This window comes from Antechinus flavipes, chromosome 2 (genome assembly GCF_016432865.1).
Source record: "Antechinus flavipes isolate AdamAnt ecotype Samford, QLD, Australia chromosome 2, AdamAnt_v2, whole genome shotgun sequence".
NCBI lineage: Eukaryota > Metazoa > Chordata > Mammalia > Dasyuromorphia > Dasyuridae > Antechinus > Antechinus flavipes.
This window is the reverse complement of record NC_067399.1, coordinates 61,149,632-61,177,187: the sequence shown is the minus strand read 5'-3', so window position 1 is coordinate 61,177,187 and position 27,556 is coordinate 61,149,632. Positions and strand designations below refer to the sequence as shown.

The following is a 27,556-nucleotide window of genomic DNA, read 5'->3' as shown; positions in this document are numbered from 1 at the left end:
TAGGCTTTAAATGCCTAAGATTTTTTTTTCTTTGACATGTGAGAACTACACTCCCAAAACTCCAAAACTTAATCTTGTATTTCCTATTAGTGGGAAATCTGCAAACTCAGAACTACATTCCAGTTCTATTTGGATTTTAATGGCCAGGCAAGAGTACCATAAAAATTATCAGGACATTTCCTCCTCATATTTCACCGGCATGAATTCTAGGGGCAGATTAGCCAGTGGAACAGCATTATAGTTTAGCAGGAATACTGAATTCGTGTTAGAAAAACTGATTTCAAATCACTTAACCTCTTTGGGCTTCTTTTTCCACTAGAAAATGAGAGACTTGGGCTCAGTGGCCTTAAAGCAGTGGTAAACCCAGATCTAAATCCATAATTTAACCCATACTCAAAGTTTTTCTAGTTTGAGAGGATCTGAAAGCTTAAATTATTTTCCTTAGCCATTAGGGCACACCCATGAGGTACTTTCAGGATACCACAAAGCACAAGAGGAGGACTTTAACTTTTGCTGGCCTAATTATATAATTGATGATGACTTTCCCTTATAATTTAGGTCCCTGGTTACAACCAATGAGTATCTGCTACAACAATTGAATAAAGAACAAAAAAATTATCCGGGAAAAGCAGTCCTGCCTCCTGAGAAGAGTCACCGAGTAGGGAGAACATCACCTTTTGGGAAAACCTTACAGTCTTCCTTATCTCAGACAACTCATGATGGCGGTCAGTACTGTTACCCCAAATGATCTGGTAGATGATTTCCTCAGGGCTGGTAGCTCCAGCAGGGCTGCTCAGCTGTGTTCCTGTACTACTGTCAGTAATAGTACCACCATTGCTTTTTATAGTTGATTAAACTAGTTGGGATTATAGTTGGGATATATTGTGATGATTTGTTTTTTTTTTTTTAAGACTAGTTTTTTTTTAAATTTTAAACAATTGTATTTCTATGCCTTTCACTTTCTTACGACAAGAAAAGTTCTGTCCTTAGAAATTCAATTTAATTTAACAAACATTAAGAAGTTTCTATGTATAAGGTGCTATGCCAGAGGCTGGGTAAAGAAAATAAAAAAGAAAAATCCCCTTCCTTTGGTGAGTTTACATTCTACTGAGAAGGTACAGATGTGCACAGTAAAGGCATCAAGTGAAGGAGACCAATGTTAGACAGAGAGGCTTAGGAATATTTGAAGTGGGGAGAGAAGAGGGACCTCTGAGAAACCAAATTGTCAGACCATATGCTGGGTATCAAGACAAAAACAAAACAGTACATGTAATAATTAAAAGGTTAGGAAGACAATTTCTGGATTATTAGTCATTTTAATAATAATGCCGGCATTTTAATAAAAGAAATCAGCAGTGCTGTCAGATGCCAAAAATCCCTCATGTTAGAAGAGTGGATATTCCTGAGGTTATCAATCAATTCTGATTAATTAACAGTTAATGAAAGAATGAATATTATAATGAGAGATGGGCTATATTCCCTTGAAGGTCTTGAGGGGAACTTGGATCACCCCAGCCTTGGTCAAAGAGACTTATCATTTCTATATCACCTGTCTGACAAAGGCACATTTTCCTGGATCTATTTGAGCAGGAATCCACCCATTAGAGAATACTAAGCAAAACAAAACAAAAAAACAACTTGTTTGTAATGCAATAATTAGTTATTAAATATCAGAAAGAAATAATCATTTTTCTCATTGTCTTCCAGTTTAAATTCTGAGGAGACAAAATACATTTTAATGTACATATATGCATGTACATACATATTGAGCTATATTTGTGTACATAGACAAAAAACATAACAAAACAATTATTATAAGATCACCTTGGAAGGGAAATGAGGATACAAGGAATGACCTCATGTAGAAAGTGGTACTTGAACTGAATCTTGGAGAAAACTGAGGATTCTGAGAGGCAGATGTGAAGGAATAGGGGAGGGAGAAACATTCCAGGATTCATAGAGGAAGTAGCACCTTATCTGAACCTTGAACTAAGAGAAGAAGTTGTGAAAGGCAGAGATGAGGAGAATGTGTATTCCCAGACATAGGAATGGCTTGCACAAAAGCATGGAGGTAGGAAATGATATGTTCTCAAGTTTGGGTAATAGTTGGTAGTTCAGTTTGGCTGGATAGAAAGGTACTTGAAGAGTATCATCAGCATTGTAGACATCTGGTCTTACATGCCAAATCAAGAAGTTAGTATTTTCCCGTAGAAGTAATGGAAAGTTTTTAAACAGTCAAGGAACATGAGTCAGACCAGTGCCATAAATACTTTGGCTGTATTGTGGAGTAATGATTAAAAAAAAAAAGACTAGAGCTTGGGGGACCTGTTAGGAAGCTATTAAAATTATCCAGGTAAGTAGTGATGAGGGCCCAAATAATAATATAGATGAAAAAAATGATGTGGAAGTAGAATTGATGACATGGCAGCTAGTTGGATGTGGGAGGTGAAGGAGAGTAGAAAAATCCAGGGTATCCTATATGACTTGAGAAGATACTGAGCATGAGCTGGGCAGAAATAAGGGGATGTGGAGCTGGGCAGATTGGGGGTATGGGACAGTGAGAGCTGATTCGACTTGTCCACTCTTCAGAGTGGGATTAAAGTTTAGAAGAGAGATTAGGAAATCTCCTACATAAAGATAACTGAAGATAATCTTGAAGCATGTGAGCAGATGAAATCATGAAGGGAAAGAATATAGAGAGGAAGGAATCACAAGCAGAACCTGGTGGACCCAAGGAGATGGAGAGAAGATGGAGGATGGGAAAAAGAAACAAGGAAGGAGAGAAGCAGGAGATGCAGAGTAATGGGCAATGCTCAGGCAGATGAAGTGTCTAGCATGGCCAAAAGGAGGTCATTTGAAATGTGAAGGAAGGAAAAAATGACTAAGGCCAGCTGGTCTCTCTTTGGGTTGATGCTGAGTAATCTTTGAGGGAAAAATTATTTACAAAGTGTCAGGAGTGTGTGAGGGGGTTGAATTTTTACCTGAGGATGCTAGTTTTGGGCTCTGACTATCTTTTGGGCTCTATTGAAAATACAGGAAAAATTCTCTCTCCCAGCTCCTGAATTAACTTGATACTTCGCTAGCTTTGAATAATGAAGGGAAGATTAATGGGGAATGACAGAAATGAGGGGGGAAAAAGAACATCAATCAAGCATTCAGGAAAACAAAAGAAGGAGGGATCACAGCCCCCATGGCCTGGCTGCCCCATCCCAGCTGTTAAAGCCTCTAACTCTGTAGGGCCCATTGTGTCTCAGCCAGGCAGGGGCAGGGACAGAAGAGGCGCTTGCTTCAAAGGCTCTGGGGCTGAGGAGTTGTTTTAGTTTAACATGGTTTTCATTGTCTTTTCCTTAATCTTCAGAGTCAAGTCAAAGAGAAAGGCTTAGCGAAGGATTAGAAACTTACATGCTTCGCTGATTTGGAGGCAGCCTGTGTGGAAGAGAAAGGAAAGCAGTGGCAGTAAAGAAGAAGATCGCACCCCAGATACAATGTATTTGAGTTATAAATAAATCCATGGACCACTTTGGGCGTTATGCTGGATCGGATTGTCACTTGAGTTCCCAGAGTGCTTAAGACAGAAGCCAAAGGTTATCTGGTACCAGCTGCAACTGAGTCTTCAGTAAGGTCTTCTAACCATGAAGGTTTGGACTCTGTTAGGAAAACCTTTCCCTTAATTAGAGCTGGCCTGAAGAGGAATACACTGTCATGAGACATAAGGAGTTTACTGCCAGTGGAGGGCATCAGGCAGAGACTTGATGACCATTATGGGGTATGTTGTAGAAGGAATTTGTGCTTCAGATATGGGTTGCACTTGATGGCTTCTGAAGTCCCATCCAGCTTTGGAATTTTGTGATTCTGTGGCTGATTGGAAACCTAAACCAAATTAGGAGATGCATCCATCTACAACTCTTTGTGTACTGTCATGTGGTCCAGTTGAGGATAGACTCCTGTCCATAAGATTGACATTGGTCTTGTAGTAGACACTGGTTGCAAGGGACCTTAGAAAAGCTACTAACCCCACTCATTTTATATCTGAAAAACAGACCTGGAGAAGTTCAGGGATTTGTACTTGGTTAAGTAGTTAATGAGTAGCAGAGCTGGAATCTGCACTTAGCTCCCTGATGCTCAGTTCACCACTCTTTTCCCTGTACTACAATGCCTCCTATCTGTACCTTCCATTTTAGAGATGTCTCAATGTCCTTGGTCCAAACTCTGGCCAGCTTCTCTCCTTCTTGCTGATAGACCTCTTCCTGTCCTGTGATTTTATGAGTTCCTAAACACCACCTGGGAGCTTTGGCAGTGGGTGAAATGGCTTAGTCCTACTGTGAGCTTGTGGTTTCCTGCCAGCTATAAGAATCTGTTGTTTGTGAGAATTTCTGTGAGAATTTCCAAGCAGATTGATTAACGGCTTCCAGAGGAACCATGAGAGCAATACCAGACTGTTTCCTTGGAGAAGAGCATTCTTTCCTCCCAGGAATGCTCAGAAGGGGGCAGTGGATTGATGGTAAGAAGACCTGTTCCTGGCCTACCTCCTCTATTACCTGTATGCCTAAAGCCACTCTTCTCCTGGCTCCAGTGTCCTCTCCTCCAAAGAGGAGAAAGGTGGATTGACATGTGATCTCTAAGAGTCCATCCAACTTTTAAATCGTTGAACTCTTTTTATGGTATGAATAACACCCAGATGTGTAGAGACCAATGTGAATGGGAAAGGAGCCTTGCCCACGATCTGATAGCTCACCACTTGTAGGGGTGGGATTTTGCGGCAGCCCTTTGCTGGGGGCAGCAGGGAAAGGGGATAATGAGGCCTCCAAATCTCTCAGCTCATTCCCCTCCCTCCAACTGTGCAGATTCCCATTCCCCCTTTGCACCGGCTGCCAAGCATTTATGCAGCACTCACCTTGTGCCTGGCATTGTGCTAGGCCCCGGGAATACATAGAGCAAAATGAATCTGCTTCCTAGGAGCGTATAGTCTTGGGAGATGTAGCATGTACCCAAATAGCCATATGGAAAATAAATTCAAGGCAGTAAATGGGCTGCCAGGGCAGGGAGGCCTGCTGGAGCTGAGCTGTAGAGAAAAGCTGGGCTCTGAGAAGGGGAGGTGAACAGGATGGTAGAGACAGGTTCTTGTTGGAGAAGCGCCGTTGGAGGGAAATACTGAGACTGCAATAGAGATTGGAGAATCCCCAAGAGCCAATGAGGTCCCCCAGCAAAATAGTGTAGCCCTGAGGACCCGAGAAGCTCCATGCGCCGGTTTCCTGCTAAACACTCAGACCCAAGACCGTAGGGGTCCCTGTTCTCACCAAGCTTCCTCTCTTGATAGGGAAAAGGAGAAGGAAAAGGAGGAAGAGGGAGAAGGGAGGAGGAGGAAGAGGGAGAAGGGAGGAAGAGGAAGGAGGGGAAGGAGGAAGATAAGGGGGAGGGGGAAGAGGAAGGAGGGGGAGGAGAGAATGAGGAGGAGGGGAACAAGATCGAGGAAGGGAATCATGAGAGCCGTGGTCACACCCAAGGGGGTTCATCGAAAATGAGCCCTGAGACAAAGCTCCTAATGACAGCTCAGGCTTCAGGAATTCAAAAGTGGAGCCCCAGGGGAGCCTGTTTAAGATAGGAAGGCGCTGAGAAAAGGCACTCTTCAAAACTTAGCCCCAGCGGTCCGAAAGAGGCACCGACTGGATGTGAGCAAGTGTTTTGTCTTCAAGGAACCCTGAGTGACAGCTTGTCAGCACAGTGACCCTGCTGGGTGTCTTCCCAAAGAAGTGGCTCAGTACCATCCCCAGAAATCTTGGGCTGGCTCCATCTTCACAAGACTTTAGGAGCAGCCCTGAGGAATTGAGGGGAGGCGGTATTCTCGAATGTTACAAGCTCCTGTCTAGCCTCTTCATGCTCCCACTGTCATTATCATTCCCCAATGTATGCATTTTAACATTAGGAATACTTACTGAAAAACCTAGCATACAAACATCCCTCCATCACTTGAGTCCCAAGAGAGTGTAGCACTCAAATCTAAAAAGCATTTGCCTCACTGAGGTCATTTGCAAATGCCAATAATGCTGAAGGAGGGGCTCCATTCCGATTCTATCCTTGGATTCGGTGGGCAGCAAACTCTGGCGTGGAGCCCATCCCCAGTTCTCTGGCTGCTCGCTTGGACTTTCAGATTTTGCAGGCTTGAAGCCTCTTCTGTTCTCTCTTCAATATGCCCTCATCTAGGACAGGAAGAATTGGTATAATGGGATTATTCACATTATATATAGGGCCAAGTGCCCATGGCTTCATATCAGCCATGGTAGGGAAAGTGAGCCCGGGGAACCTGCCACAGGCAGAGTATACCATGCCTGATCTGGGAAGGGGGCTCCTATTGGGCAGTTCCCTGTTCTAGAGAGAAAACCCTTGTCTAGAAGCCCGGATTCCCACTACTAGAGGCTACATTGCCATTAGTCTTTATGACTACTATTTCAGAAAGTACTTTGACCTACTATTAGCAATGGCAGGTGTTTGCCATCTCTGTTGAACACACTTTTCTGAAATAGCATAATCATGAATACATTTTAACATAATTATGTGATACATATGTTTAATATTAAAACATGGTTCATTGTTAAGAAATGGATGAATTAGAATCATTGTGTTCATGGTAGTACATATGTACATATATCTCAGATGCCTCCATTAAGAATTTCCACGAAAATTCTGAAGGGAAGATATATAAGCTATCTTTAGCCATATTGCTTGGTACCATTACTCTGGAAAGTCCATTGGAACTATGCCCCTAAAGTTAGCAAACTCGGCATACCCTTTGACTCACTGTTACTACTAGGACTATATACATCAAAGAAAAAAAAGATCTAAGTATGAAAATATATCTGCTCTTTTGGTGGTGACTAAACCAGAAACCAAGGAGGCGCCCACCAGTTAGGTAATTCATTGTCATTGTTCAGTCATGTCCAACACTTCATGACCCCATTCTGGGTTTTCTTGGCAAACGTTTGACAAAAATGGTTTGCCATTTCCTTCTCCAGCTCATTTTACAAATGAGACAGTTCAGGCAAACAGGTGATTTGCCCAGGGTCACATAGCTAGTCAGGGTCTGGGGAGTCCAAGTCCAGCATTCTTTCCATTGGGCTACCTAGAACAAATTGTAGTATATAAATGTAATAGAACACCATTATGCTGTAAGAAATAAAAAGGATAGTTTCAAAGGAAAGACTGGTATGCAATAATGCAGAATGAAGTGAGCAGAACTAGGAAAAATTTATACTGTAACAGCACATTATTTTTAAAAGATTTTTGAAAGATTTAATAATTGATTTATGTAGGCACCAACCATAATTACAGAGGGTTGACGAGACATTCTCTTCCTCCTGGCAGAGAGGTGATTGAGGAAACACAACGCATTTCTGGACATAGGATGGGAATTTGTTTTGCTTTATTGTGCAAATTTGTTAACAAAAAATGACTTTTTGTTTATAACAGTGAGAGTGGGAGAGAGAACAAACACTTGTTAATGGGAAAAAATAAAATTTAGTTTAGAAGAGAAACAGATTAAGATGATGTTGCCAAAATTTCATGTGCTGAGATCTTTTTCATACTGAACTGTTAATAAAGGGAAATGTATTGATAGATAAGGTAAGGAAATATTTTTGTTTACACGAGAATGGTGCCATACCAAGAGTGCAATGAAGTCACTGATTAGCATTGTTCTGCATTTGGCCAAAGATGGAGACCATCCTGGGATTTATAGTGGGGAAAAAAAGCTGACAATTTTGAGAAAGGTTTATAAATCTAGTCAATATGCTCTAAAGTGTGATTATGTAATAGCAAAATGTGTGGCAATTTACTCAAGAGTAATCACATTCCAAAATGGTCTTGCACCTAGTAGGCACTTAATAAACAGTAACTGATTGACCAAAAAAAAAAAAAAAAAAAAGATCGTGTCTCTACTCAATGGAAAAATACTTGCAAAAATGGCCAATGACACTTCTGTGGACACCTTAAGGAGATTATTGCAATGAGACATTTTGACAATGAAAAAAACTCAGTTAAACCTTCTGTCTCTGTTCATAAACTAGGAATAATAGAGTTGATTTTTGACCAGTTTAGCATTCAAAAAATAGACTGCTCATAGCACATCTACCCTGTTTGAATGGAGCACTGAAATCCAAATGAAGTGTTTAACAACAGAGAAAGAAAAAAAGAAAGTAAGAGAAAGGAGGGAGGGAGGGAAGAAAGAAGGAAGGAAGGAAGGAAATAACTGCCATATGGATTCTCAGAGCAAAAGAATGGCTGCCATAAAATGGAACTACTACAATCCCCACTCAGACTGTCATTTCCACTTCTCCGTGTTTGCCACATTATCCTCTATAATAATGATTTAATGAGGTACCACCTCACATTTAACAGAATTGCTAATATGACAAAAAAGGAAAATGACTGATGTTGGAGGGCATGTGGGAAAATAGGGACACTAATGTGTTGTTACTGGAGTTGTGAACTGATCCAACAATTCTGGAGAGCAGTTTGGAATCCTGCCCAAAGTGCTATAGAATTATGCATACCCTTTGATTCAGTAATACTACTGCTAAATATATCCCCAAAACATCAAAAACAAGGGGAAAGAACCTATTTATATAAAAATCTTTATAGCAGCTCTTTTTGTAGTGACTAAAAATTGTAAATCAAAGAGAAGTCCATCAACTGGAGAATATCTGAACAAGCTGTGGTATATGATTGTAATGGAATGTTATTGTGCTATAAGAAATCCCAAACAGAATGGTTTCAGAAAAACCTGGAAAGACTTAACATAAGCTGATGCATAGTGAAATGAACAGAATGAGAACATTGGACACAGGAACAGCAATATTGTTCAATGAAGCACTGTGAATGATTGGGCCATTCTCAGCAATACAATGACCCAAGACCACGACAAAGTTCTAATGAGGAAGCATACTATCTGCCTCTAGACAAAGAACTGATATTGTTTGAATATAGACTGAAGCATGCTATTTTTCACTTTCTTTGAGTCTTCTGGTACAAAATGACTAATGTGGAAATAGTTTACATGACTGCACATGTGTAACCTATATCTGATTGATTACCATCTTAAGAAAGGGGGAGGGGAAGGAGAGAATTTAAAACTCATGACTTTTAAAAGTAACCTAAATGTTTAAAATTATTTTAGGATGTAATGGGGGAGAATATATATACACATACACCCATGTATATCTATATAACTATATATATATATATATATATATATATATATATATATATATATATATATATGTATGTATGTATAGACAGAGAGATAGTGACTTCGAGAAGAGAGACAGAATATTCCAAGTTTTCATTACCCAGCTGGTTCTCCTCCTGCCTAACATCTCCAAACAGCCTCCTTGACTGGATTCTCCTGATAACAGTGGGTGTTCCCTGGGGCTCTGTCCTGGGCTATCCTTTTCTATAATATTTAGTGCTCTCATCAGCTTCTCAGGAAGCCCTCATTCGTAGGGCTGTGAATCTCTTGGATTCAGTGACAATCTCTCTACAATCGATCCTCAGATCTATTTATTTAGCCCTAACTTCTCTCCTGACCTCTAGTCTTGCATCTCAAATTGCTCATTGGGCATCCCAAGATGGATATTCTGTAGACAGATGTCTTAAATTCAACATGTCTAAAATAGAACTTATTTTCTTCACCCAAATCAACTCCTCTTCCTAACTTCCCTATTGCTGTGAGGGGACCACCATCTTCCTAGTCACTCAGGCTTAACAACCTCACTCTCCCTACTTGCCAATATCTAATCCATTGCCAAGTCCGCTTAATTCTACCTTTGAAAAGTCTTTTGAATAGGACCCTTTCCCTCCTCTGCCTCTGCCATCATCCAGGTTAAGCCCCTCTCCAATTCTATCTGATTCATCTCTCCTTATCCCAATCTTTCATCCACACAGCTGTTAAAGTGACCTTAAAGCACAAGTCTGACTTTACTCCCCTCAACCCCATTCCTATTCAACAAACTTGCTGTCACTTCCAGCATCAAATGTAAAATGCTGTTTGATTTCTTAAGCCCTTCATAATCGAATTCCCCCCCTGACTTTTCCAGTCTTCTTTTCCTTTGCTCCCCCACCATGTGTTCTTGGATCCAATAACTCAGCTGGTCCCCATGCTGTTGCTTAAAGAAGACACTGTTGGTTCCCTCTGTCTCTGTCTCCTTCTCTCTGTCTCTCCTTTTATCTCTTTCTCCCTCTCTCTCCCCCCTCTTTCTAAGAAATAGCTTACTAATGCTAAAATAAAAGCTATGGGCATTGCCCATGAACTAAATTTGTTGCAGTTCAACTTCATCTTACATAAGATACCCTATTCTCTCCAGACGGTGGTAAAAGTGAGTGTCAGGCTCTTCTGCCCTCAACTTGCTAAGGTCATGAAGAGTCAGACATGAAGTGAAACAACTGAACAACAACATTATATGGTTAAAAAGAAAAACCTTTTTATGCTCCTAGTTATGACTACAAGCAAATATTTGGAATTTTGTATTTCATTTTAAAGGTAAACCTTAGTTGGTAGAAAGTTTTAGCTTGGTGAATAAAACAATCTTATGACTAAGTATTTAACAAATGTTCACCCCTAAAAAAATTTCCCTGGGGGCTCACCCTAATGAAGTATGCTGCTAACCCTTTTATTCAGTCATCTCCAGTCTCCCTACTGTTCTCAGGATCAATATATAGTGCTCTATTTAGCTTTCAAAGCCCTCCATGACCTTTTCACTTTACTAGTGTTCTTGTATCTTAGGCTACCCCACCCTGTGGATCTACCATCCAGGGACCTGGCCTCCTTGCTGCTCCCCTTACAAGCTATTGCATCTGCCAACTCCAGATGTTCTCCCAGACCGCCTGGAATGACTTCCCTCATTTCTGCTTTCTGGCTTTCTTCAAGACTTAGCCAAAGTTTTATTCCTTTTCTTCCTCAATCATAATGCCTTTTCTCTGAGAGTATCTCCAAATTTTATATATGTATAAATAAGATCTGTATTTGTAAGTATATTTTATACCTTTCTATTTGTATTATAAATATATTTTATATTCATATCTGTATATATCTGCTGTGTTTATATGAATATATACATACACATATATATGCATATATACATACATATTATTATAATATATATGTATACACCCCAGTCCCAAAGCTTTCGAGTATGGGATGTTCTCTTTATTGGAGACCCGTACCCTCAGAGTTGTTGAAGAAAAGAAAGAAGGAGCTCTCTTCATTTCTCCCCAAGCTTTGAGTTGCTTCAAGTTGCTTTGGGCACTTCCAGCTTTAAAAGGGAAAAGGCCAGGCCCACTTCAGGTTGCTGAGACTCTGAGAAGAGGGCCGGGAAGTGTCCATCACACCCCTCCCCATGACTTGCTGCACTGGAGACTTGGAGAATTTTCCTCTGGGTGAGACTGGGGACTCTTTCCTGAGCTGAATTAGCTGGCTCTGAATGGGAGAGCTCCTTCCCTCTGGATGGTCTGCTAGATATCCTCCTCTGTTCTAATTTTACTCATTTATGTTTTGCTACCAATTTGGATAAATGGGTTTCTTGGCTAAATGTGCTACATATTTATTACGGACTGGAATTTAGTGGGAACAGAGTCACGTGTCGGCCATAAAACATAGCATCCTGCTTCCTCAATAATGTAACTGCAAGCAGAAGTTAAAGTGAACCTGAAAATCACATCTCCAAGCTGACAGTTCCAAGGGAGGCTGTCCTACTCTTGTGCTACTCTTTAGGCCGTCATTCGGGTTTTCTTGGCAAAGATACTAGAGTGATTTTCCACATCCTTCTCTGGCTCATTTAGCAGATAAGAAAATTAAGGCAAACAGAGAACATACAGCTAGAAAGCTTCTGGAACCTCATTTGATCTCAGGTCTTCCTTACTTCAGCCCAGCACTCTATCTGCTCACGGCACCACCTTGTTGCCCATCCAAGGGGACAGAAACAGTTCCAGCCCAGGACCCCTCTCTGAGAACCAAGTGCTGGCCCCTGGCCAACGCTCTGCGCCCCCCCTTTCATTCATAAGAATGAAAATCTCTCTTAGAACCACGTAATAACTCTCCCATGCAACATGCGGGGTCTCCGTGAGTATACACACACCAACCCTATCTGTCCATAGTTGTTTGCATGTTGTTGCCCCGATAAGTTAGGAGCTTCTTGAAGTCAAGCTGTCTTTTGCCTTGTTCCCTGTATCCCAGTACTTAGCAAAGAGCCCTGAACACAATAGATGCTTAAAATGTTTTCTAGCTGACTAACCCCTTTTTCAGGTGTGATGAGATAAGGAACTTATCTGGTTAGATATCACATTGACAGCTGCAAAGTACCTTAACTACCATTCTGTGAACTCTGGGCCTGCTTTCTCATCAATGAAATGTGAATTGGGGGTTGGATTTAAAGATTTCCCTCCCTTTCTTCCTCCCTCCCTCCCCTCTTTTCCTTCCCTCCTTCCTTCCTTGTAAAGGGCCGAAGATAGTAGGGGAATTCTGGGTGAGATATAAGACCCTTCAGCCCAGAGGAAACTTGCTGACAATGTCTGGTTTGACTCCCCATCTCCCTCTAGTGCTCTCACTGAGAAGTCAGGGAGGATGTGACTACCTGGGTTCTACTTGAAGCAAGGGACACTTACAGTAAGGGGAATTTACATATCAATAGCAGGGTGCTTCTAGTTAGCACTTGTGTGCTGGGATGCTGTGGGGATGTAATGCTACTACAGTTAGGACATGTTCAGTGTGCTGTGATGATGTAAGCATACTAAGGTATTTAGGAGCTGAGAGGACTGGAAATAAAGGACTCCATCTTTGACCAGCCTTGTGGGTCTCACTCCCCCACTAAGACCAAGGATTCCAGCTGGCCCCGAGGTCCTCCAGAAGCTAGCCTGTAGAGCTGGGGTACATTTTGGCATCCTAGCGTGGGGGCTCTAGAAAGCACACTACACTTCCTTCCCTTCCTTCTTCCCTCCTTTTCTCCCTTTCTTTCTTCCCTGATACTTGACTTATCCAAGATATGTGGGCCATTTCTAATTTTTAAAAAGATGGGCCCAATGTCCTGGATTGGGAGTCAGGAACCCTAGCTACAATCGTAGCTTTGCTTCTAATCAGCTGGATGGCCTCAAATGGTTTTACCTCCTGGATCTCGGTTTCCTTCTATATAAAGGGGAGGGCTAAATAGTAGAGTGGTGGAGAAATGAGTTCAGATTTGGCCTTGGACATTTAGTAGCTGTGTAACTCTGGGCACTTAAGCCATCTGGCCTCAGTTTCTTTATCTGTTAAATAGGATAATAGTAGCACTTACTTCCCAGAGTTTTTAAAAGAAAATGAGATAACATTGATAGAGTGCTTTTCAATCCTTAAAGCGCTTTTATAAACACCAGCTATAAGGCTTGGGTTGAGAAAGAATTCAATATGTGATTCATAAAGAAATGTGTATTAACAGAAATTAATGCACATGTATAACCAGAAAAAAGAAAACAAAAAAGGAAAAAATAATAAATCATCCTGCTGAAAAAAAGCTATCTTTTAAAAAACATTTTCTGGTTTTATTTATTACTTAAATGGGTGTTTTTGTTTTATTTTGTTTTGAATTTTGTTCATCTCTTTAATTTTCAAAATTACTACCTTAGTGGTTACTGTATGTAGGTGTGTTAATTTCTTGATTTTCTAGTTTTTAAATAAAGTTGCATGGTATAATATTTCTCTTTTATTCATGAAAGTGATTTGAAATTTTAATTTTCTTTAAAGAATGCTTTTACTGTATCTAAAATATTGTGATGATGTCTTATTGTTGTCATTATCTTTAATGAAATGATTGGTTCTAGCTTTGACTTTTTTTTTTGACCATCCCTCAAATTCTTTAGGATTAAATTTAGTCTCCAATTAATTTTAATCATTTCTTCCATATTCCTTTTTTGGATGTGTTTTTATTTATTTCAACCTTGTTCATAAGAGATATGTTTGATATTTCTACTTTAATGCCTTTGGTTTTTTTTCAATTAATGCCCAAGTATATGATTTAAAAAAAAATAAACATGACATATGCAGTTAGGAAAAAAAATTCAATGTGAATTAGGATGAAGCTTTCCACTAGGACTTGTGGTTTGTTCTTATTCTAACACAGTAAGTCTCAAATTTAATAAATCATCACCTGCCATGTGCAAAGTCCTGTTCATGGGAAGGGCCTTAAGGTCATTAGGTCCAGTCCAGGACTGTTTGTTTAGTGCGTTTGGCCTGACTTCAGTCACTGGGGCACTGCGGATGGGACAGAGTTGGCCATTTATAAGGAAATCCCCAAGGTGAGGGTGTTTTAGTATAGTCCCTCCCTAGGATTCCTCCAGCCTCCATGGTCCTAGGGGCTGGAGGGCCCTGCCAGCCAGAGCAGAAGAGCAGCAGCCACCTCCCAGCCTAACCCTGAGGGCTGAGGGCTGAGGGCTGTAGGGAAGCTGGTGGTTCCACCCTATTTCCAGCAGCCTCCTGGACCTTCAGCTGTCAAACCCACAGGATGAGCTAGGATTGGGAGTTGTTTTGAAGGGGATCCGATGTAAGGGCTCACGGAAGGCCTTCTCAGCAGACAATGGGGAGGATTATCAACTCATTCGCTCCTGGTTTCTAAAGATGGGGGCTCCCAATGGGGCAAGGAAACACTGGCAAGCCAGAGAGGACCCTGTGAAAGTGAAATGACTGGGACTCCCACTTGAGACAAATTATCCCCCTCACTCCCTCAAGGCTCCAAGCCAAGGTGAGTACAAAAGGCTTTCTTTATTGGGTTCTGAGTACAGAGCAGGTACTGATCCAGGGTCAGCGGTTTAAATATGGGGTAAGCTGATGAGGGGCGGCCGGACGGGCCAGTCATTTCCCTTTGGGTTGGGAATCTTGCTACAGGGCCTGGGCCCCATGCTTTGCCCAGAAGGTTAGTGAGGAGGGGGCAATGGGACCAGCCTGGGTTAGGGCCCTGGCAGGCCCACGGGGCGCCCCACACCTGGGCAGGAAATGGAAGGCACGGGACACAAAGTCAGGGCAGCCTGGGGCGTGCTGGGGGCGGGGCCTGGCCACGGAGGCGGGAGACAGGTGGTCAGCGCCTCCCTCCCGCCTTTCCTGTGCCCTTCGGGCCTGGGCCTGGCCCCTCAGGCAGGGGGGAGGCAGCGCGGGACCTCACTTTTTCACCTTGGAGTCGTAGGTTCCCGCGTGCTTGTAGGCGCTGACGTAGCCACTGTCATCGAGGATGTCCTGGCGGCCCGCGATGCCCTTTCCTTTGCCGCTCTCGTCGAAGCGCTCCTTGTGGGAGCCCGTGTACTTGCTGGTGTCCGTCAGCCGTTCCACGGCCCCTCCCGTTTTGGCTTTCTACCCAGAGTCAAACACGAGGTGCTCAGTGCAGGTGACGGGGAGGGGAGCACCCCCGAGCTCCGGCCAAACCCTCCCCTCCCCCCCTCCCGGCCCCCCAGGCCCGAGGGCGCCTGACCCCCAGCCCGGAGGCCTCTCGGGCCCCCAGGGAAGGCAGCCTTCCCCTCAGGCAGCACACTCACAGTCACGCCCACGTTGGCCGGCTCTTTGCCCGCCACCAGCTTGCAGATGGCGTCGAACGCCTCCTCCTTGGGCTTGCCCTTAAATCTCTTTGCGGCCAGCTCCTCCAGGGCCTTCTTAAACTCCTCGTAATTGATGACTCGGGCAGTCTTCCCCCTGATGGCAACACAAGACATCGTGAGTCCCTCCCTTCCTCATCCTTTTCCACCTACTGGACAGCCTCTCTTGAAGCCCCCTCACGCCCACACGCCACAGGATTGGGGAGGGGTCAGGAGAAGCCCGAGAAGAGCCTTGTCTGTACCCGACTGCCCCCCAAAGTAGCTGTCTGGCCTCCGCCTAAGGACCCAGGGCACCCCCACTGCCCACAGATGGCGTGCCCCTCGTTCCCATGCAACAAAGCGAGATCTCGCCTCTATTCCTCTTCAGGGGAGACCAAGTGGAAGGACTCGAATCCCTCTTCCGAGGGAAGCCCCTGCCCCAACTTCTCTGAAAACGCCTCCTCAAGGGCTCGCGGGGCGTGGCGGTCTCCCCATTCCGCTGTGAGCAGCTGGGGGCGGGGCGCCTTCTACCTGCCCTTGTATCCCCAGGGCCGGCCCCCCCTGAGCGTTTCCACTCACTAACTTCTGCCCTTCAAAACACTTGAGTTCAGCTACAATCCCCCATAAAGCTTCTCCCCGCTGAGTCAGAACAGCCCGTCCCCCTCCAACAGTGACTGTCCTCCGAGGGCTTCTCGGAGCTGCTCTCATTTAGTCGTTCTTCAGTTCCGCCCGACTCTTCACGAGGTTTCCTTGGCAGACACTGGACAGGTTGGCCATGTCCTTCCCCAGGGTGGAGTGACCTGCCCAGAGTCACGCGGTGGAAGTGTCGCGGGCGGCGTTTGAACTTGGGAAGACTGAGTTGGCCTGGCTCTCTCAGCCCACGTGCCCCCCAATCTGTCAGTATTCTCCCTAAACACTCTTCTCAGCAGGACCACTGCCGCCCCCTCTTCTGCAGCACTTTGCAGCCCCATGGAGCTTCAGCTCCGGTTAGTTTGGGGACCACCCAATACACTGAGTTTGATTCATGCAGAGATTGTGGTCCCCTAAATCCCCCAGATCTTTTTTCCCACAGGAATTGTGGAATCACTCCCCATCCTGTTCTTGTGAATCCTGATGTGGGCTAGGTAGGAAAGAAGGAACCCCACTCCTACCTGTCGCATGGAATAACCGCAGGCCCCCTTCTCTCCCCTTCCCCTCCTCCTCCTCCCTCTCCCTCCCCCCCCCACGCCCTCAGGCTCACTTGACTTTAGAGAAGACGATGTCGACATCTGTGCCGGTGACATTCTTGCCATCGGCAACCTTGCAGTCCTTACAGAGTTTGGCCCAGTTCTTGCCATTCATCTCCTGCCCCGTGGCCTTGGTGTCTCCATGGATGGCAAACTTTCGGAAGCTCTCCTCCAGGCCTTCCACGTCTGGGTGCTCCGCCATGCTGACCTGAAGAGCACCACACACACGGCTCACTCTGGGGCCCTTCCAGCTGGGCCCAGCTAAGGTGCCAACCCAGGGACATCAAGCCCACCCCTCCCCCTGCCATGACTGCCCCCAGCTGCCAAATAGCAGCCCCATGTGCTGGGAAGGAACTGGGCGACGGGCACACCTACTGGCCGGGCGTCCCTGGGTGGGCAGTCAGTCCATTTCTCCTCTGCCCTCATCCGCCCTACCACTGAGGTCCTTCTAGCTCTGAACTTGTGATGCTGTTAATGCCAGGCCCGGGAGGGACTAGCACATGGAATGCCAGGCCCGGGATGGGCTTAGAACGAGGAATGCCAGAGTTGGGAGGGACATTAGAACAGGGAATACCAGGCTGGGAGGAGCCTTCGATGTTTTCTGGTACTGAAGCTACCCATCGTAGTCGGTGCTGGGCTGAGGAGCTATCCACTTTGGCAAATCCCTTGTTGCCGTGCCAGTTCCTTCCAGCTCCTCTCCCTTGTCTCCTCAGGGAATATGGACCACCTTCCTAGTAAGCTACAGGAACCCAAGGTCTACTGTCTATGTATCACTGGAGATGGCACTGGCCGTGCCGGGCTCCCTATTGTTCTGAAAAGGCTCCTCACAATCTGACTGTGACCAACTTTCCCAGCCTCATTTCTCCTTTATACACTCAGCCTTCTGGCCAAACTGGACTCCTGGATATTCCAGGATAGGGGGTCTCCCTTCCTACCTTCACGCTGTGACTCAAGCTGTGCTCCCTACCTGGAACACTATCCTCTCCTGAATTCTGACTCTAACTCAGGGGTCTTAACTTATGGTCTTCGGACTCGTTTTTTAATGGTGTCTTACATCTTTTGTTTCATGCCTTTAAAAGTCATATTCTGAGAAGGGGGCGGGGCCCTCATCAGCCATCTTGACTGCTGCCTTGCCCCTGGACTCAGATGACCCTGGAGGAGAGAGGAGGGCTGATGACTTTGCACAGTTCTGCCTCACTTAAATCTAATTCGCAGGAAAGTCAGGTCATCACCCTTATGATGTCATCGATCCTTCTTCCAGAAGAAAAGAACAACAATAACAATCTGAGAAGGGAGCTGCGGGCTTCAGCAGACTGACAGCTAAAGAGGTCCCTGGCAGAAAAAAAGGTTAAGAACCCTACATCTCCCACAGTGACTTCTTGTTTTTCCCCACCCTCATCCCCCCATTAAGGAGAGAAGTAGGAGGGAAAACAATCAAATACTTGATAATTACATTTTTTTGCAATTATTTTCAACTAAAAATAACACTTGTTCTAAATCTTTATCTTCATTTGAGGCTTAGCTTAGGAAGGGCCTTCTAATTGTTAGCCCTTCATTCTATTCAAATTCCTGTACAGTTCTTTATGGATGTATGTTGTCTTCTTCCCAGGAGAGTAAACTCCTTAAAGGCAAGAAATAATTGATGTCTGACTGAGTCCTGGGCTAGGCTTTTTGCACAGAGTAAGCATTTAACACATTTTGTGAAGTGGATTGAAGTAAATTGGATTTATACAACATTTAGAATCCTCCAGTCTGAGTTAAAATTTTGAGTCTGCTATTTATGACCTGACTGACTAGGGGTAAGTTTTTGAGGGTCTCAGTTTACTTATCTCTAAAATGGAAGGATCTCCCTGGGTCATCTCTGAGGTCCTTCCCAGGGCTGCCCCTGCCCCCCTCGAGTGCCACCCTCTGACCTGTCCCTGCAACATCTGATCAGGAGGGGCCACGGGTGTCGCTGCCCTGCGTAAGGACCCCTTGGTGCAGCCCTACCCTTTTGCCAGGCTGCAGCAGTGCCATACTTAGGGCCTGGGCGCTGTCAGTAGGCATGGGGGAGGGGTGAGGCATGGGGACTGTGGCTGATGAGAGAAGCAGAAGACCCTTCCCTCTGGACCTGACCAGTGCTGCCCCCTACTGGGCTTCCAGCTGGGTGGCTACCCCTAGTTTGGGTGGAACACCCTTGTTACTATTAAACAAAAACACAAGGGGTGGGCGGGGAGGCGGGGATTGGCCCTAGGCTGGCCACAGTTTGTACTACTAGGAGACAGTTGCCAAGGGAGGGTGGTGCTGCTTGGAGATGGTTGCTAAGGGAGGGATGGTGTCTGGGCAGCTTTGAGAGAAGTTCTCGATGCTGCTGGGCTAGGCTGGGCTGGGCTGGGCTGGGCTTGGCTGGGCTGGGCTGGGCTGGGCTGGGCTGGGCTGGGGGCAGAGCTGGATTGGGTGAGGGGCTGAGATGGGCTGGCCCAAGTGAATTGGCAACCAGGTTAAGAACTCAAGGAGTGAGGTTGCTGTTGGAGTCCCAGGCACAAGTCAATATCCCCCCCCCCAATAAATAAAAGTCAATAACCAGAATGTCGGGGTCTCGGGGGCTGTGGGATGGGAGGTTGGAGTAAGACAGGGCTGCTGAGGGAGGAGGGGGACAGACATGGAGCAGCAAGGCTGAGTGTGAGGGATGTCTGACCCACTCTGCAGTACATGTCCCGGGTCTGAGACTGCAGTGGGCCGCACCCTTTTAGGCTGGGAGGAAGGTGACTGCCCAAGGGAGGCAGTTCTGAGACCCTGCAAAACCAGCCACCCAGTCCCCGCCCAAGCTCAGGCTAGGGGACGAAGGACAAAGAAAGGACTGGGATCCTTGCTCCCCCTGACTAGACTAACGGGTCCTTCGGTGGACTGTTGGCCACTTGTCATCCCTCCGGCTTCTCGAGGCCTTCCTCTTGTTCTCCTAAGACACCACCATCTCCACTCCGACCAGTGAACACCCCAGGGGTGGGCAGAGGGGCATTAGTAAGAAGGACTGCAGAGACCCTCCCCTCAATATGGGACTGAGCACTAACATCAAGGGCCCTGGTTCTCTGGGGACACGGAGAAAGGGACAGGGTGGGGCTGGTCACTCCCAGTTGGCCATGTCCACTGGCTCGATGGCAGTGCAGACAGCTGGAGTCATTAATCAGCTGGAGGACAGGCCTTTCCCTGCCCCCTTCCCAACCCAGATCGGGGACTGGGGAGGGGGAAGATCTTGGGAACGGCAGCCTAGACTGGTCCGTGTCCACTGGAAGGGCAGGCATTGTTCGCAGGGCGGCCCCGAGTTTCGATCTCTGCAGCAATCTCGAAGCTGCGGACTAGCCCCCGGGCTGCCCACTCCATCACCGAAGCCGGGCAATAAATGACCTTTGCCAGCGCCGGAGGCAGCCTGTCACTACTTGGGCACGGTCCTACTTCCTGCCCCATGCCCGCTCCGCACCCTCTGCCTCGGCCCCGGGTTCCCCCCGCAGAAGCGAGGCTGTAGGAACGGGCACGGGGCAGTTACAGGACCGAGGAGCCCCCATAGTGCCACTCCCCGTCCGATCGGAGGCAGGGCGGTGCTCTGCCAGGGAAGCCCTTCAATCCCTGCCCCCCCCCCCCAGGTCCCGGTCCGTTCCCAGCCTCCGGTCCCTGCCCTGGGACGGACTAGGATGCGGCTGTGCAGTCGGGGGCCGGCCCCGGTCAGTCCCCGAAGCTCCCACCTCACCTCTGGGGCTGTCCCTGCTGCGCGCAGATCGGGCTGAGCGGAGGGCGCCGGCACAGACGGACGGACGGACGGACGCACGGACCGGGCGGCGGCTCCCCTGCTCCGCTCCCTGCCGGCAGCTCGGCGGGAATGCGCTCGGGCGGCGCTGGCTTATTATCCCTTGTTTCTCCGGGTCTCCATAGAGACATCCTGTCCCACCCCCGGGGCGGGGGGGGGGGGGAAGAGGGGGGATGTTCTTTTGCTGAGAGTGACCAAGGTCACAGGGAAGTCCCACCCCTCGCAGGGCTCCGCCCCCGGGACAAGTGTTCCTCGTCCGGACCCCAGGCCCTGGCTCCCCCTCACGCCCTTTTTCTGCAGCTCCGCTCCTGCGCGCGCCAGAACCCCCTAGTCCTCGCCACTGCACCCCAACTTCACAGCCCCAGTCGAGCCAAGAAGGAGCAGGGTGGAGCACGGCGAGGATGCGGCGGCCTCCTCTTCCTCCGCTCCTCCTCGGCCAGCCACACCCAGCATCCCCAAGCCCTAAGCCCCCTCCCCCGAATACCCCCCGCCCCTCCCCAGCCGCGTCCGGAAGGCTCCGGAACAAATGAACCAACTCGGGAGGCGGCGAGATTGGGAAGCAAGAGCGGGTGAGGACCCCGCAGGATGGCGCCGAGCTCCCTGTCGTCCCCTCCCTCTACATCCCTTTTGCACTCCCCGTCAGATCCCCCCAGACTCTCCGACCCTGGTACCCCTAAATGCCTAGGTCTTTGTGTGCGCACGCCAGGAGGCATCCCACACGCACCGTGTCCCCACGGGTTCTGCATTGGGAAGCTTCGGACACCAAGCTTCCCTCTTCGGGGCAGTCGGGACTCAGGAGCGGCCAGGGAGCTGCCCGGGTGCTCCCGGGGTAGACGCCTCCCCTCCTGCCGATCTCCCCACTAATAGCAGACGGCTTGCTGGCCTTGGGGTTCCGGCGAATTACCCGTCAGACCCTACACCTTGGGGAAGCGCATTCCGCCGCTTTTCCACTCCCCATCATCCCCGATCCCGGGATCCCCGGGGGCTTGGGCGGACCTCGGCTATTGGCCGCTTCCCATCATCATCATCTCCCCAGCCCCTTAGCACCCCCCCCCATAATCTTCCCACTCCTCTTATAACCCGCTTTTAGATAACTCGGGATTGGTCCAGCCGGGAAAAGGTTAGCCTAGGTTAGCCCTGTGGCCAGTTTGAGAAAGAAAGCCATAACAAGCATTAGCAAAGGCATAAAAAATTTATATTGTGACATGATTAATTCACAGGAGAAAGGATGCTGCTGCTCATGATTAAAGGGGGGAGGAGTACAGCCCCAGGAAAGGGGGAGAAAGGAGGGTTGAAGTCCCAAGTGCTCACCCACCCCATCCCATCCCCGGGGGCATCCCCCTAAAGTGAATTCTGTGCTGTTGTAAGGTGCTGGGCTAGCCTGGCCTTCATGGGTGTGGCTCCTGGGATCTCCCTCCCTTCCTGGGGGCCTCGCTGGCCAGCTTCCCAGCAGCCCTGCAGTCTTTTCCCGAAGGTGGAAACAGTTCGTGGCCCTGGGCTCAGCTCTCCATTGGGGAGGAGGTTGCATAGACTGGAGGTGGGAATGGTGGGGATAGGTAGCTACATGGCTGCCAGGGAGCTTTGGCCAGGAGCTCAGGGAACCAGGGTCCCATCAGCCCACCCCCCACAAGGAACCGCTAGCTCCTCTGGGGGGGGGGCGCGCTGCTTGGCTTAGTGTGGGAAGTTACCCACTCGGTGGGATCAGCCTTAAGACCTGGCTCCCCCTGCACTTGGGGAGAGCAAGCTTGGCTCGCTCACCCCCCTCCCCATTTAGAGGGGAGAGCAGGGGTCTGCCAGCCCCCCAGCCCTCACTAGCATGGTTCAGCGCAGGCTTTGCCTCAGATATCCCTTTGGGGGAGCCACTCACTTCACCATTTGCCTCAGTCCTTCTAGGGTGAGGTGGCCAAGTCTGGGGCGGGTGCTGTGGTGGGCCCAAACCCCAGTCCTTGGAGAGCCCAATCCTTGGAGAGTCCTTGCAGGCAGGGTGGCCTCCTGCAGCCACTGCACCTCTGCCCTGCCCTCCATTCTACCCCTCACTCCACTGCGTTTGCCTCAGGCCCAGTTTCAGCCAGTCAGGCCCGGTTTCAGCCAGTCAGGCCGGTTTCAGCTTGTCAGGCCCAGGCCAGTCTCCCAGGGCAGAAGGCAAAGCCCGGTTCGAGGCCCTGGGCTAGCGCCCCTTTTGTCAGCCGTGGCAGCAGCAGGGCTCCTAGGCCATGCTCACCTCCGGCCGGGGCTCCAGCCTGGCACCACTGCACTGCTGCCCCCTGGAGGGCCCGGGGGGCTCCCCACTGCTTTGGCTCACAAACACAGTGGTCACCTTGGCCACGATTTCCAGCTCCTGCTCATAGTCCCGGACCTCAGGGCAGCTCTTGCCCAGGCTGGGAGCCTGGGGGAGGTGATGGCGGGAAAGGCCTAGGCCGCTGTAAGGGGGCGGCCGGCCAGCTTCGGCCGGGGTGCTGCTGCCCAGGCGAGTCTGGGCCACGGGGATCTCCTCCATGGACTCGGCCGACTCAGAGTGGTATTCGGCGGGAGGGCCGGCTGCCTGGACGGAACTGGCGGGGCCCAGGAAGGCCGGCACGGGGAGGTGAAGGCTGGAGTTGGAGGAGTGGGATGAGGAGCTCGCAGCGCCAGCCTCGGGGAGCTCTGCAGGAAGGGGGGAGGGTCAGAATTTGCTGGGGGGCCCCCAGGACTGGCGTGTCTGGGGAGGGCAGGCAGACCTGCCTTAGTGGTTATAACATTTCCCTTTCCCACTCTGAAATTAGGCTGAGATGACCGGGGGGTGGGGCTAGGCAGGAGAAAGGGGGTGGCGGAATGGTTGGGGGGAGGCAACAGGAACTGTGACCCTACTGAAAGAAAGGCTCAGGCTGAGGAAAATGGCCGTCTTTGGGCCCCTCCGCCTGGGACAGAGAGATCTTACCGGCGTGGGGGGCGGGCAGCCCGGGCCGGGGTGGGGGGCGGCTCTGAGACTTGTCACTGGCCACCAGGGCTGGCACCTTGTACACTTTCCTCTTCTTCTTCTTCCTCTTCTGTCAAGATAAGAAAAGAAGGCTCCTGGTGCCTCCTCCGACTCCCCTTGCCCTCCCCCATGAGGCCGGCCAGAGTGAGGGATGAGATGGGAGGACCTTGTGGCTCGAGGTCACAGGTTCAAGCAGTGAAGGCTGGGCAGGAAGTGCAGGGTCCCAGGGCTCTTAGGGCCCTCCCAGGGAGGGAGGGCGGGACTCGAGGAGAGCACAAGGGCCGGGGTGGCCAGCAGCCTTGGGGGGGGGGGGGCGGACACTGCCCAGTGCCTACCTGGGGCTGGATCTTGGGGGGCAGCACTGGGGTGTCCGGCTTGGAGGACAGCGCAGCCTCTGCACTGGTGACGAAGAGTGAAGAATGGCTTCGAGCAGAAGGAAGGGGACGAATGTCAATGCTGGCCCCAGGCCTTCTCCCCTCCCCTTCCCCAATCTCTGGCCAGAGGTCAGCTACGAGGGCCGACTAGCGGTGGGGGTGCCCTCCGGAGCCCTTTGCTATATCTCAGAAACCCTCCAAGCCTCAGGTTCTTTTTCTGTAAGAGGGGATCAGTAAGCCTGGCACTCCGCAGCTCCTGGGGCTGTGGGAGGGAAGAAGCTCTGGCAACTTTAGGGCACCTCACAGGCGGGCCTCATTATTACTGCTGATAGTCCTTCCTCCTAGAGGGCCCGGCCTCTGGAGGACCCTTCCCGCTCCCTGCTGTCTCGGGGCACCTCAGCCCAAGCTGCAGAGAAAACCTGCCCAGTCAGAGCTCTGCCCGGCGGAGGTGACCGCTCCGTGCCAGATGGAGCCTCAGGCCCGGGCACTCCGTCCGTCAGCCTTGATTCACCTTGGTTCAAGGAAGCTTCCCAGCTCCGAGCCCTGCTTTTGATTCCTCCTGAATCCCCCTGCCCTTTAAGCTGACCCCTCCATCCCTGGCTTCCCTAGCCGGTCCCAGGCCCCAGCCTCGCCCTGGAGCCGAGCAGAGGCTTTATCTCAAGGAATCGAGGCAGACCAGATGGGTTGCCCAGGAGATCCCATCTTCCCAGAGACAGCCCCCTGGCCCTGGGCCCGACGGGGGCCATCGAGCCTCCCCCTCCTTTCTCCCCTCCCCTTGGCACCCTGGCTGCTCCTTCAGGAGGTGCTCTGCTAATCTCCCGAGCCACCTCAGGCCCGCTCTGGTTGGCACACCAGAGGCCAGCCCCTCCCAGGCCTCGGGGTCCGGTAGCCCCACCTCTCCCCTCCTCCTTTCCTTTGCCCTGTCCCCCTAAGGGCTCCCAGGGCACGTCAGGGCCCAGACCCCCCAGTACTTACTCAGTCTTGGAAGCTGCCACTGCCAAGCCCTCTGGCTGGGGCTCTGAATTGGTGTAACTGAAGCTTCGAACATAGAATTCCACCTCCTAGGGAGGAAGACCAGGGAGACTTAGGAGAGCAAAACTGAGAAGCCAAGAGGGGGAAAAAGGACTGAGGCCCAAGGCCAGGGTTCTACCAACAAAAAAGGCCAGCCCTCCTCAGATCTGGGGCTGAGTTCTGTGAGTTGGGGTAAAAGAAATCTAATTAAAAAAAACCCCAACAATTCAATTAAACAACAATTAAACAAATACTGTATCTCCACACCATCTGCTAAGTAAGCTTCTGGGGATAAAAAAGTTCTCGAGGAACTTTTTCTGAGAAAACTGGAAGCAGTGAAATACAATTGTGACTGTGGCTTGTGTGAGGCTTCAGGAAGGGCTGGGGGGGGACCTCTAAACTGAATCTGAGCAGGGAGGGAGGAGGGAGTACTGGGCAAGGGGAGCAAGGAAGGCAAAAGCATGGAGGTGGGACATGGCATTCACCTTTGGGGGTTAGCTGGTAGGCTAATCTGACACGTACAAAGTGCGTGTGTAGGGGGGGCCTTAAATGCTAAGCTGAGGAGTTTCTATTTGAACCAGAAAAGCAGTATATGATTGAGTACAAAAGCATGTGACCTAGTCACCTGTGCTTCAGGCTACAGGGAGCAGTGAGTTAGAGTGGTTGGAAGGGTCTTGGGAGGAAAAGGAATTGAGCTGGCTGCTGAAGGAGGGATGGGAATTCAATAGAAAAGAGGAGAGGGGAGAAAACTTGAGAATCTTTTGGGTGTTGTAGAAACAAGATTGATTTAGAGTACCAGCCCTGAAGTCAGGAGGACCCGAGTTCAAATGTGATCTCAGACACTTAACACTTCTTGGCTGTGTGACCCTGGGCAAGTCACTTAACCCTAATTGCCTCAGGAAGGAAGGAAGGAAGGAAGGAAGGAAGGAAGGAAGGAAGGAAAGAAGGAAGGAAGGAAGGAAGGAAGGAAAGAAGAAAGGGGATTGATTTTTTTAATGTTAGGAGACAGAAACTTTGACATTTTGGATTGGCTCCATTTCTGCCCCCTTAATAATCTTAGAGAGCTACCTAGGACAGACATGGAGAGTGACTCACACAGCCAGGATTTTAATCTGCATCTCCCCGGCTTTGAGATCAGCTTTTTATTTACTCCTGCATCTACTGTCTAAGGCTCAACTTCTTTTCTTTCTTAATAGTATTTTATTTTTCCAAATTTATATAAAGATAGTTTGCACCATTTTTGTAAAACTTTGTTGTCTAAACTTTTCCTCTTTCCTTCTCTATCTCTTCCCTCCTCAAAAAAGCAAATAATCTGATATAGCTTAAATATGTGCTCTTTTACACATATTTCCATATTTATCATGTTGTGCAAGAAAAAATCAGACCAAAAGGGAAAAAAAACCATGAGAAAGAAGAAAACAAACAAAAAGGTAAGAATACTATGCTCTGATCCACCTTCAGTCTCCATAATTCTCTCTCTTGGATGCAGATGGCATTTTCTATTGGAATTGTTAAGGCCCAACTTCTTAAACTGCTTGGAACCCCATATGGGGTCTCATAACTGAAAGTGGGGGTTACAAAATTATGATTATCAGTAAAAATTTTACTTCTATACCTATTTTATTTATTTATATATCTGGGGTCACATAAAATTTCTTGGGAGAAAAGGATCTTAAGTAGAAAAAGTTTAAGCAGACCTACTTTTAAGGTTTGCAAAGCACTCTGTATTCATTCTCTTTTCACTGAGTTAATTGCCCTGTGAGATAAGTCAGAGGAGTTAGAAGTAATGGCTTGGTCATCAGGGGAAGGAAGTACCATCAATGAGGCCATCAGGAGACTGATTAGAGGCCATCTACCTGGAATTGCAGAATGGTCCGTGAGCCTTACTAAGCCCAGCCAGGCAGGCCGGTCCACTCAGTTTGGGAAGTCTTTGGAGATGAGAAGTTACTAGGGAAGGGCTCTACTCAAAAAAAGTTCATGAACAGTAACATTTATAATATTTTCTCAGTCTCCTCCCTCATCTCCCAGCCTGACCCTATAGTCAAATTGGAGACTCCTCTGTCCCCAACACAGGGGTCTCTTTTTCCTCCTTTGGGCCTAGATCTTTTAATGCCAGTTCCACAGGTCCCCTGACTTTCCAGCACTTTTGTTTTTGAAGCCCCTAAGGCTTCAATCTATCTATATGGTCTAAAAATGGCCTTGATCCCCCTCCCAGCTACACAAGGACAGGGAAGGTAACTTGTCTCCCATTTGTGATCCCAGAGAACCAAATCCCTCCCATGGGGCTGCAGCTCATGGGGCTGCAGAGTGAGGGTTCGCAGGGCTCAACATGGACCCGGACTCTTTCATATGCACATCAGTGGTCTTGTCTCAGTGTATCATGTTTAATTTCTATGTTCTTGTAAATAAAAGTACAGGAAAGATACTTGTGTGGTCCAGACACTGTGGAGACAGAGTAGAACCGAGAGAGTTCTAGATTCTAGATTGATTCTAATTGATACCAAAAGCTGGTACCACTCTTGGGGTGGCCCACGGCTTCCCTTCTCCCTGGGCCCTTCTAGGCCCTTCCATGCACTGGGTGGTTCCCAAAGGAATGCCTCCATCCCCCACCTGGCCTCCCCCAGGTCAGGGG

The 27,556-nt window shown here is 48.5% G+C and overlaps 3 protein-coding genes and 1 long non-coding RNA gene across 6 annotated transcripts in view; 1 reads left to right on the top strand and 3 right to left on the bottom strand.

Moving 5' to 3' along the window:
- The window catches only part of LRRC36 (leucine rich repeat containing 36), a 59,043-nt gene extending 55,506 nt beyond the window's left edge, over positions 1–3,537 (top strand). Inside the window, exons 14-15 of the mRNA XM_051975008.1 lie at positions 559–725; positions 3,359–3,537. Of these exons, the coding sequence (XP_051830968.1) occupies positions 559–725; positions 3,359–3,414 (223 nt within the window). The 3' untranslated portion in view covers positions 3,415–3,537. The remainder of the gene's footprint in view (positions 1–558; positions 726–3,358) is intronic.
- The window catches only part of LOC127547910 (uncharacterized), a 351,717-nt gene that overhangs the window by 32,131 nt on the left and 292,030 nt on the right, over positions 1–27,556 (bottom strand). The window lies entirely within an intron of this gene.
- TPPP3 (tubulin polymerization promoting protein family member 3) lies at positions 14,758–20,682 on the bottom strand. 2 transcript variants are annotated; one of them, XM_051975019.1, is made up of 5 exons: positions 20,527–20,682; positions 17,857–17,954; positions 16,817–17,010; positions 15,541–15,694; positions 14,758–15,358 (listed from the first exon to the last, which is right to left on the bottom strand). In XM_051975019.1, exons 3-5 carry the CDS (start codon positions 17,002–17,004, stop codon positions 15,170–15,172), a joined length of 531 nt encoding a protein of 176 aa, XP_051830979.1. In that variant the 5' UTR covers positions 17,005–17,010; positions 17,857–17,954; positions 20,527–20,682; the 3' UTR covers positions 14,758–15,169. The 2 variants fall into 2 exon arrangements, with proteins under 2 accessions (XP_051830979.1, XP_051830978.1); XM_051975018.1 differs by lacking the exon at positions 17,857–17,954 and having other exon boundaries at positions 20,527–20,681.
- The window catches only part of ZDHHC1 (zinc finger DHHC-type containing 1), a 50,174-nt gene continuing 44,374 nt past the window's right edge, over positions 21,757–27,556 (bottom strand). The window contains exons 8-11 of the mRNA XM_051975012.1: positions 24,889–24,974; positions 23,875–23,962; positions 23,501–23,609; positions 21,757–23,226 (exon numbers count right to left, since the gene is read on the bottom strand). Coding sequence (XP_051830972.1) covers positions 22,790–23,226; positions 23,501–23,609; positions 23,875–23,962; positions 24,889–24,974 — 720 coding nt within the window. The 3' untranslated portion in view covers positions 21,757–22,789. The remainder of the gene's footprint in view (positions 23,227–23,500; positions 23,610–23,874; positions 23,963–24,888; positions 24,975–27,556) is intronic.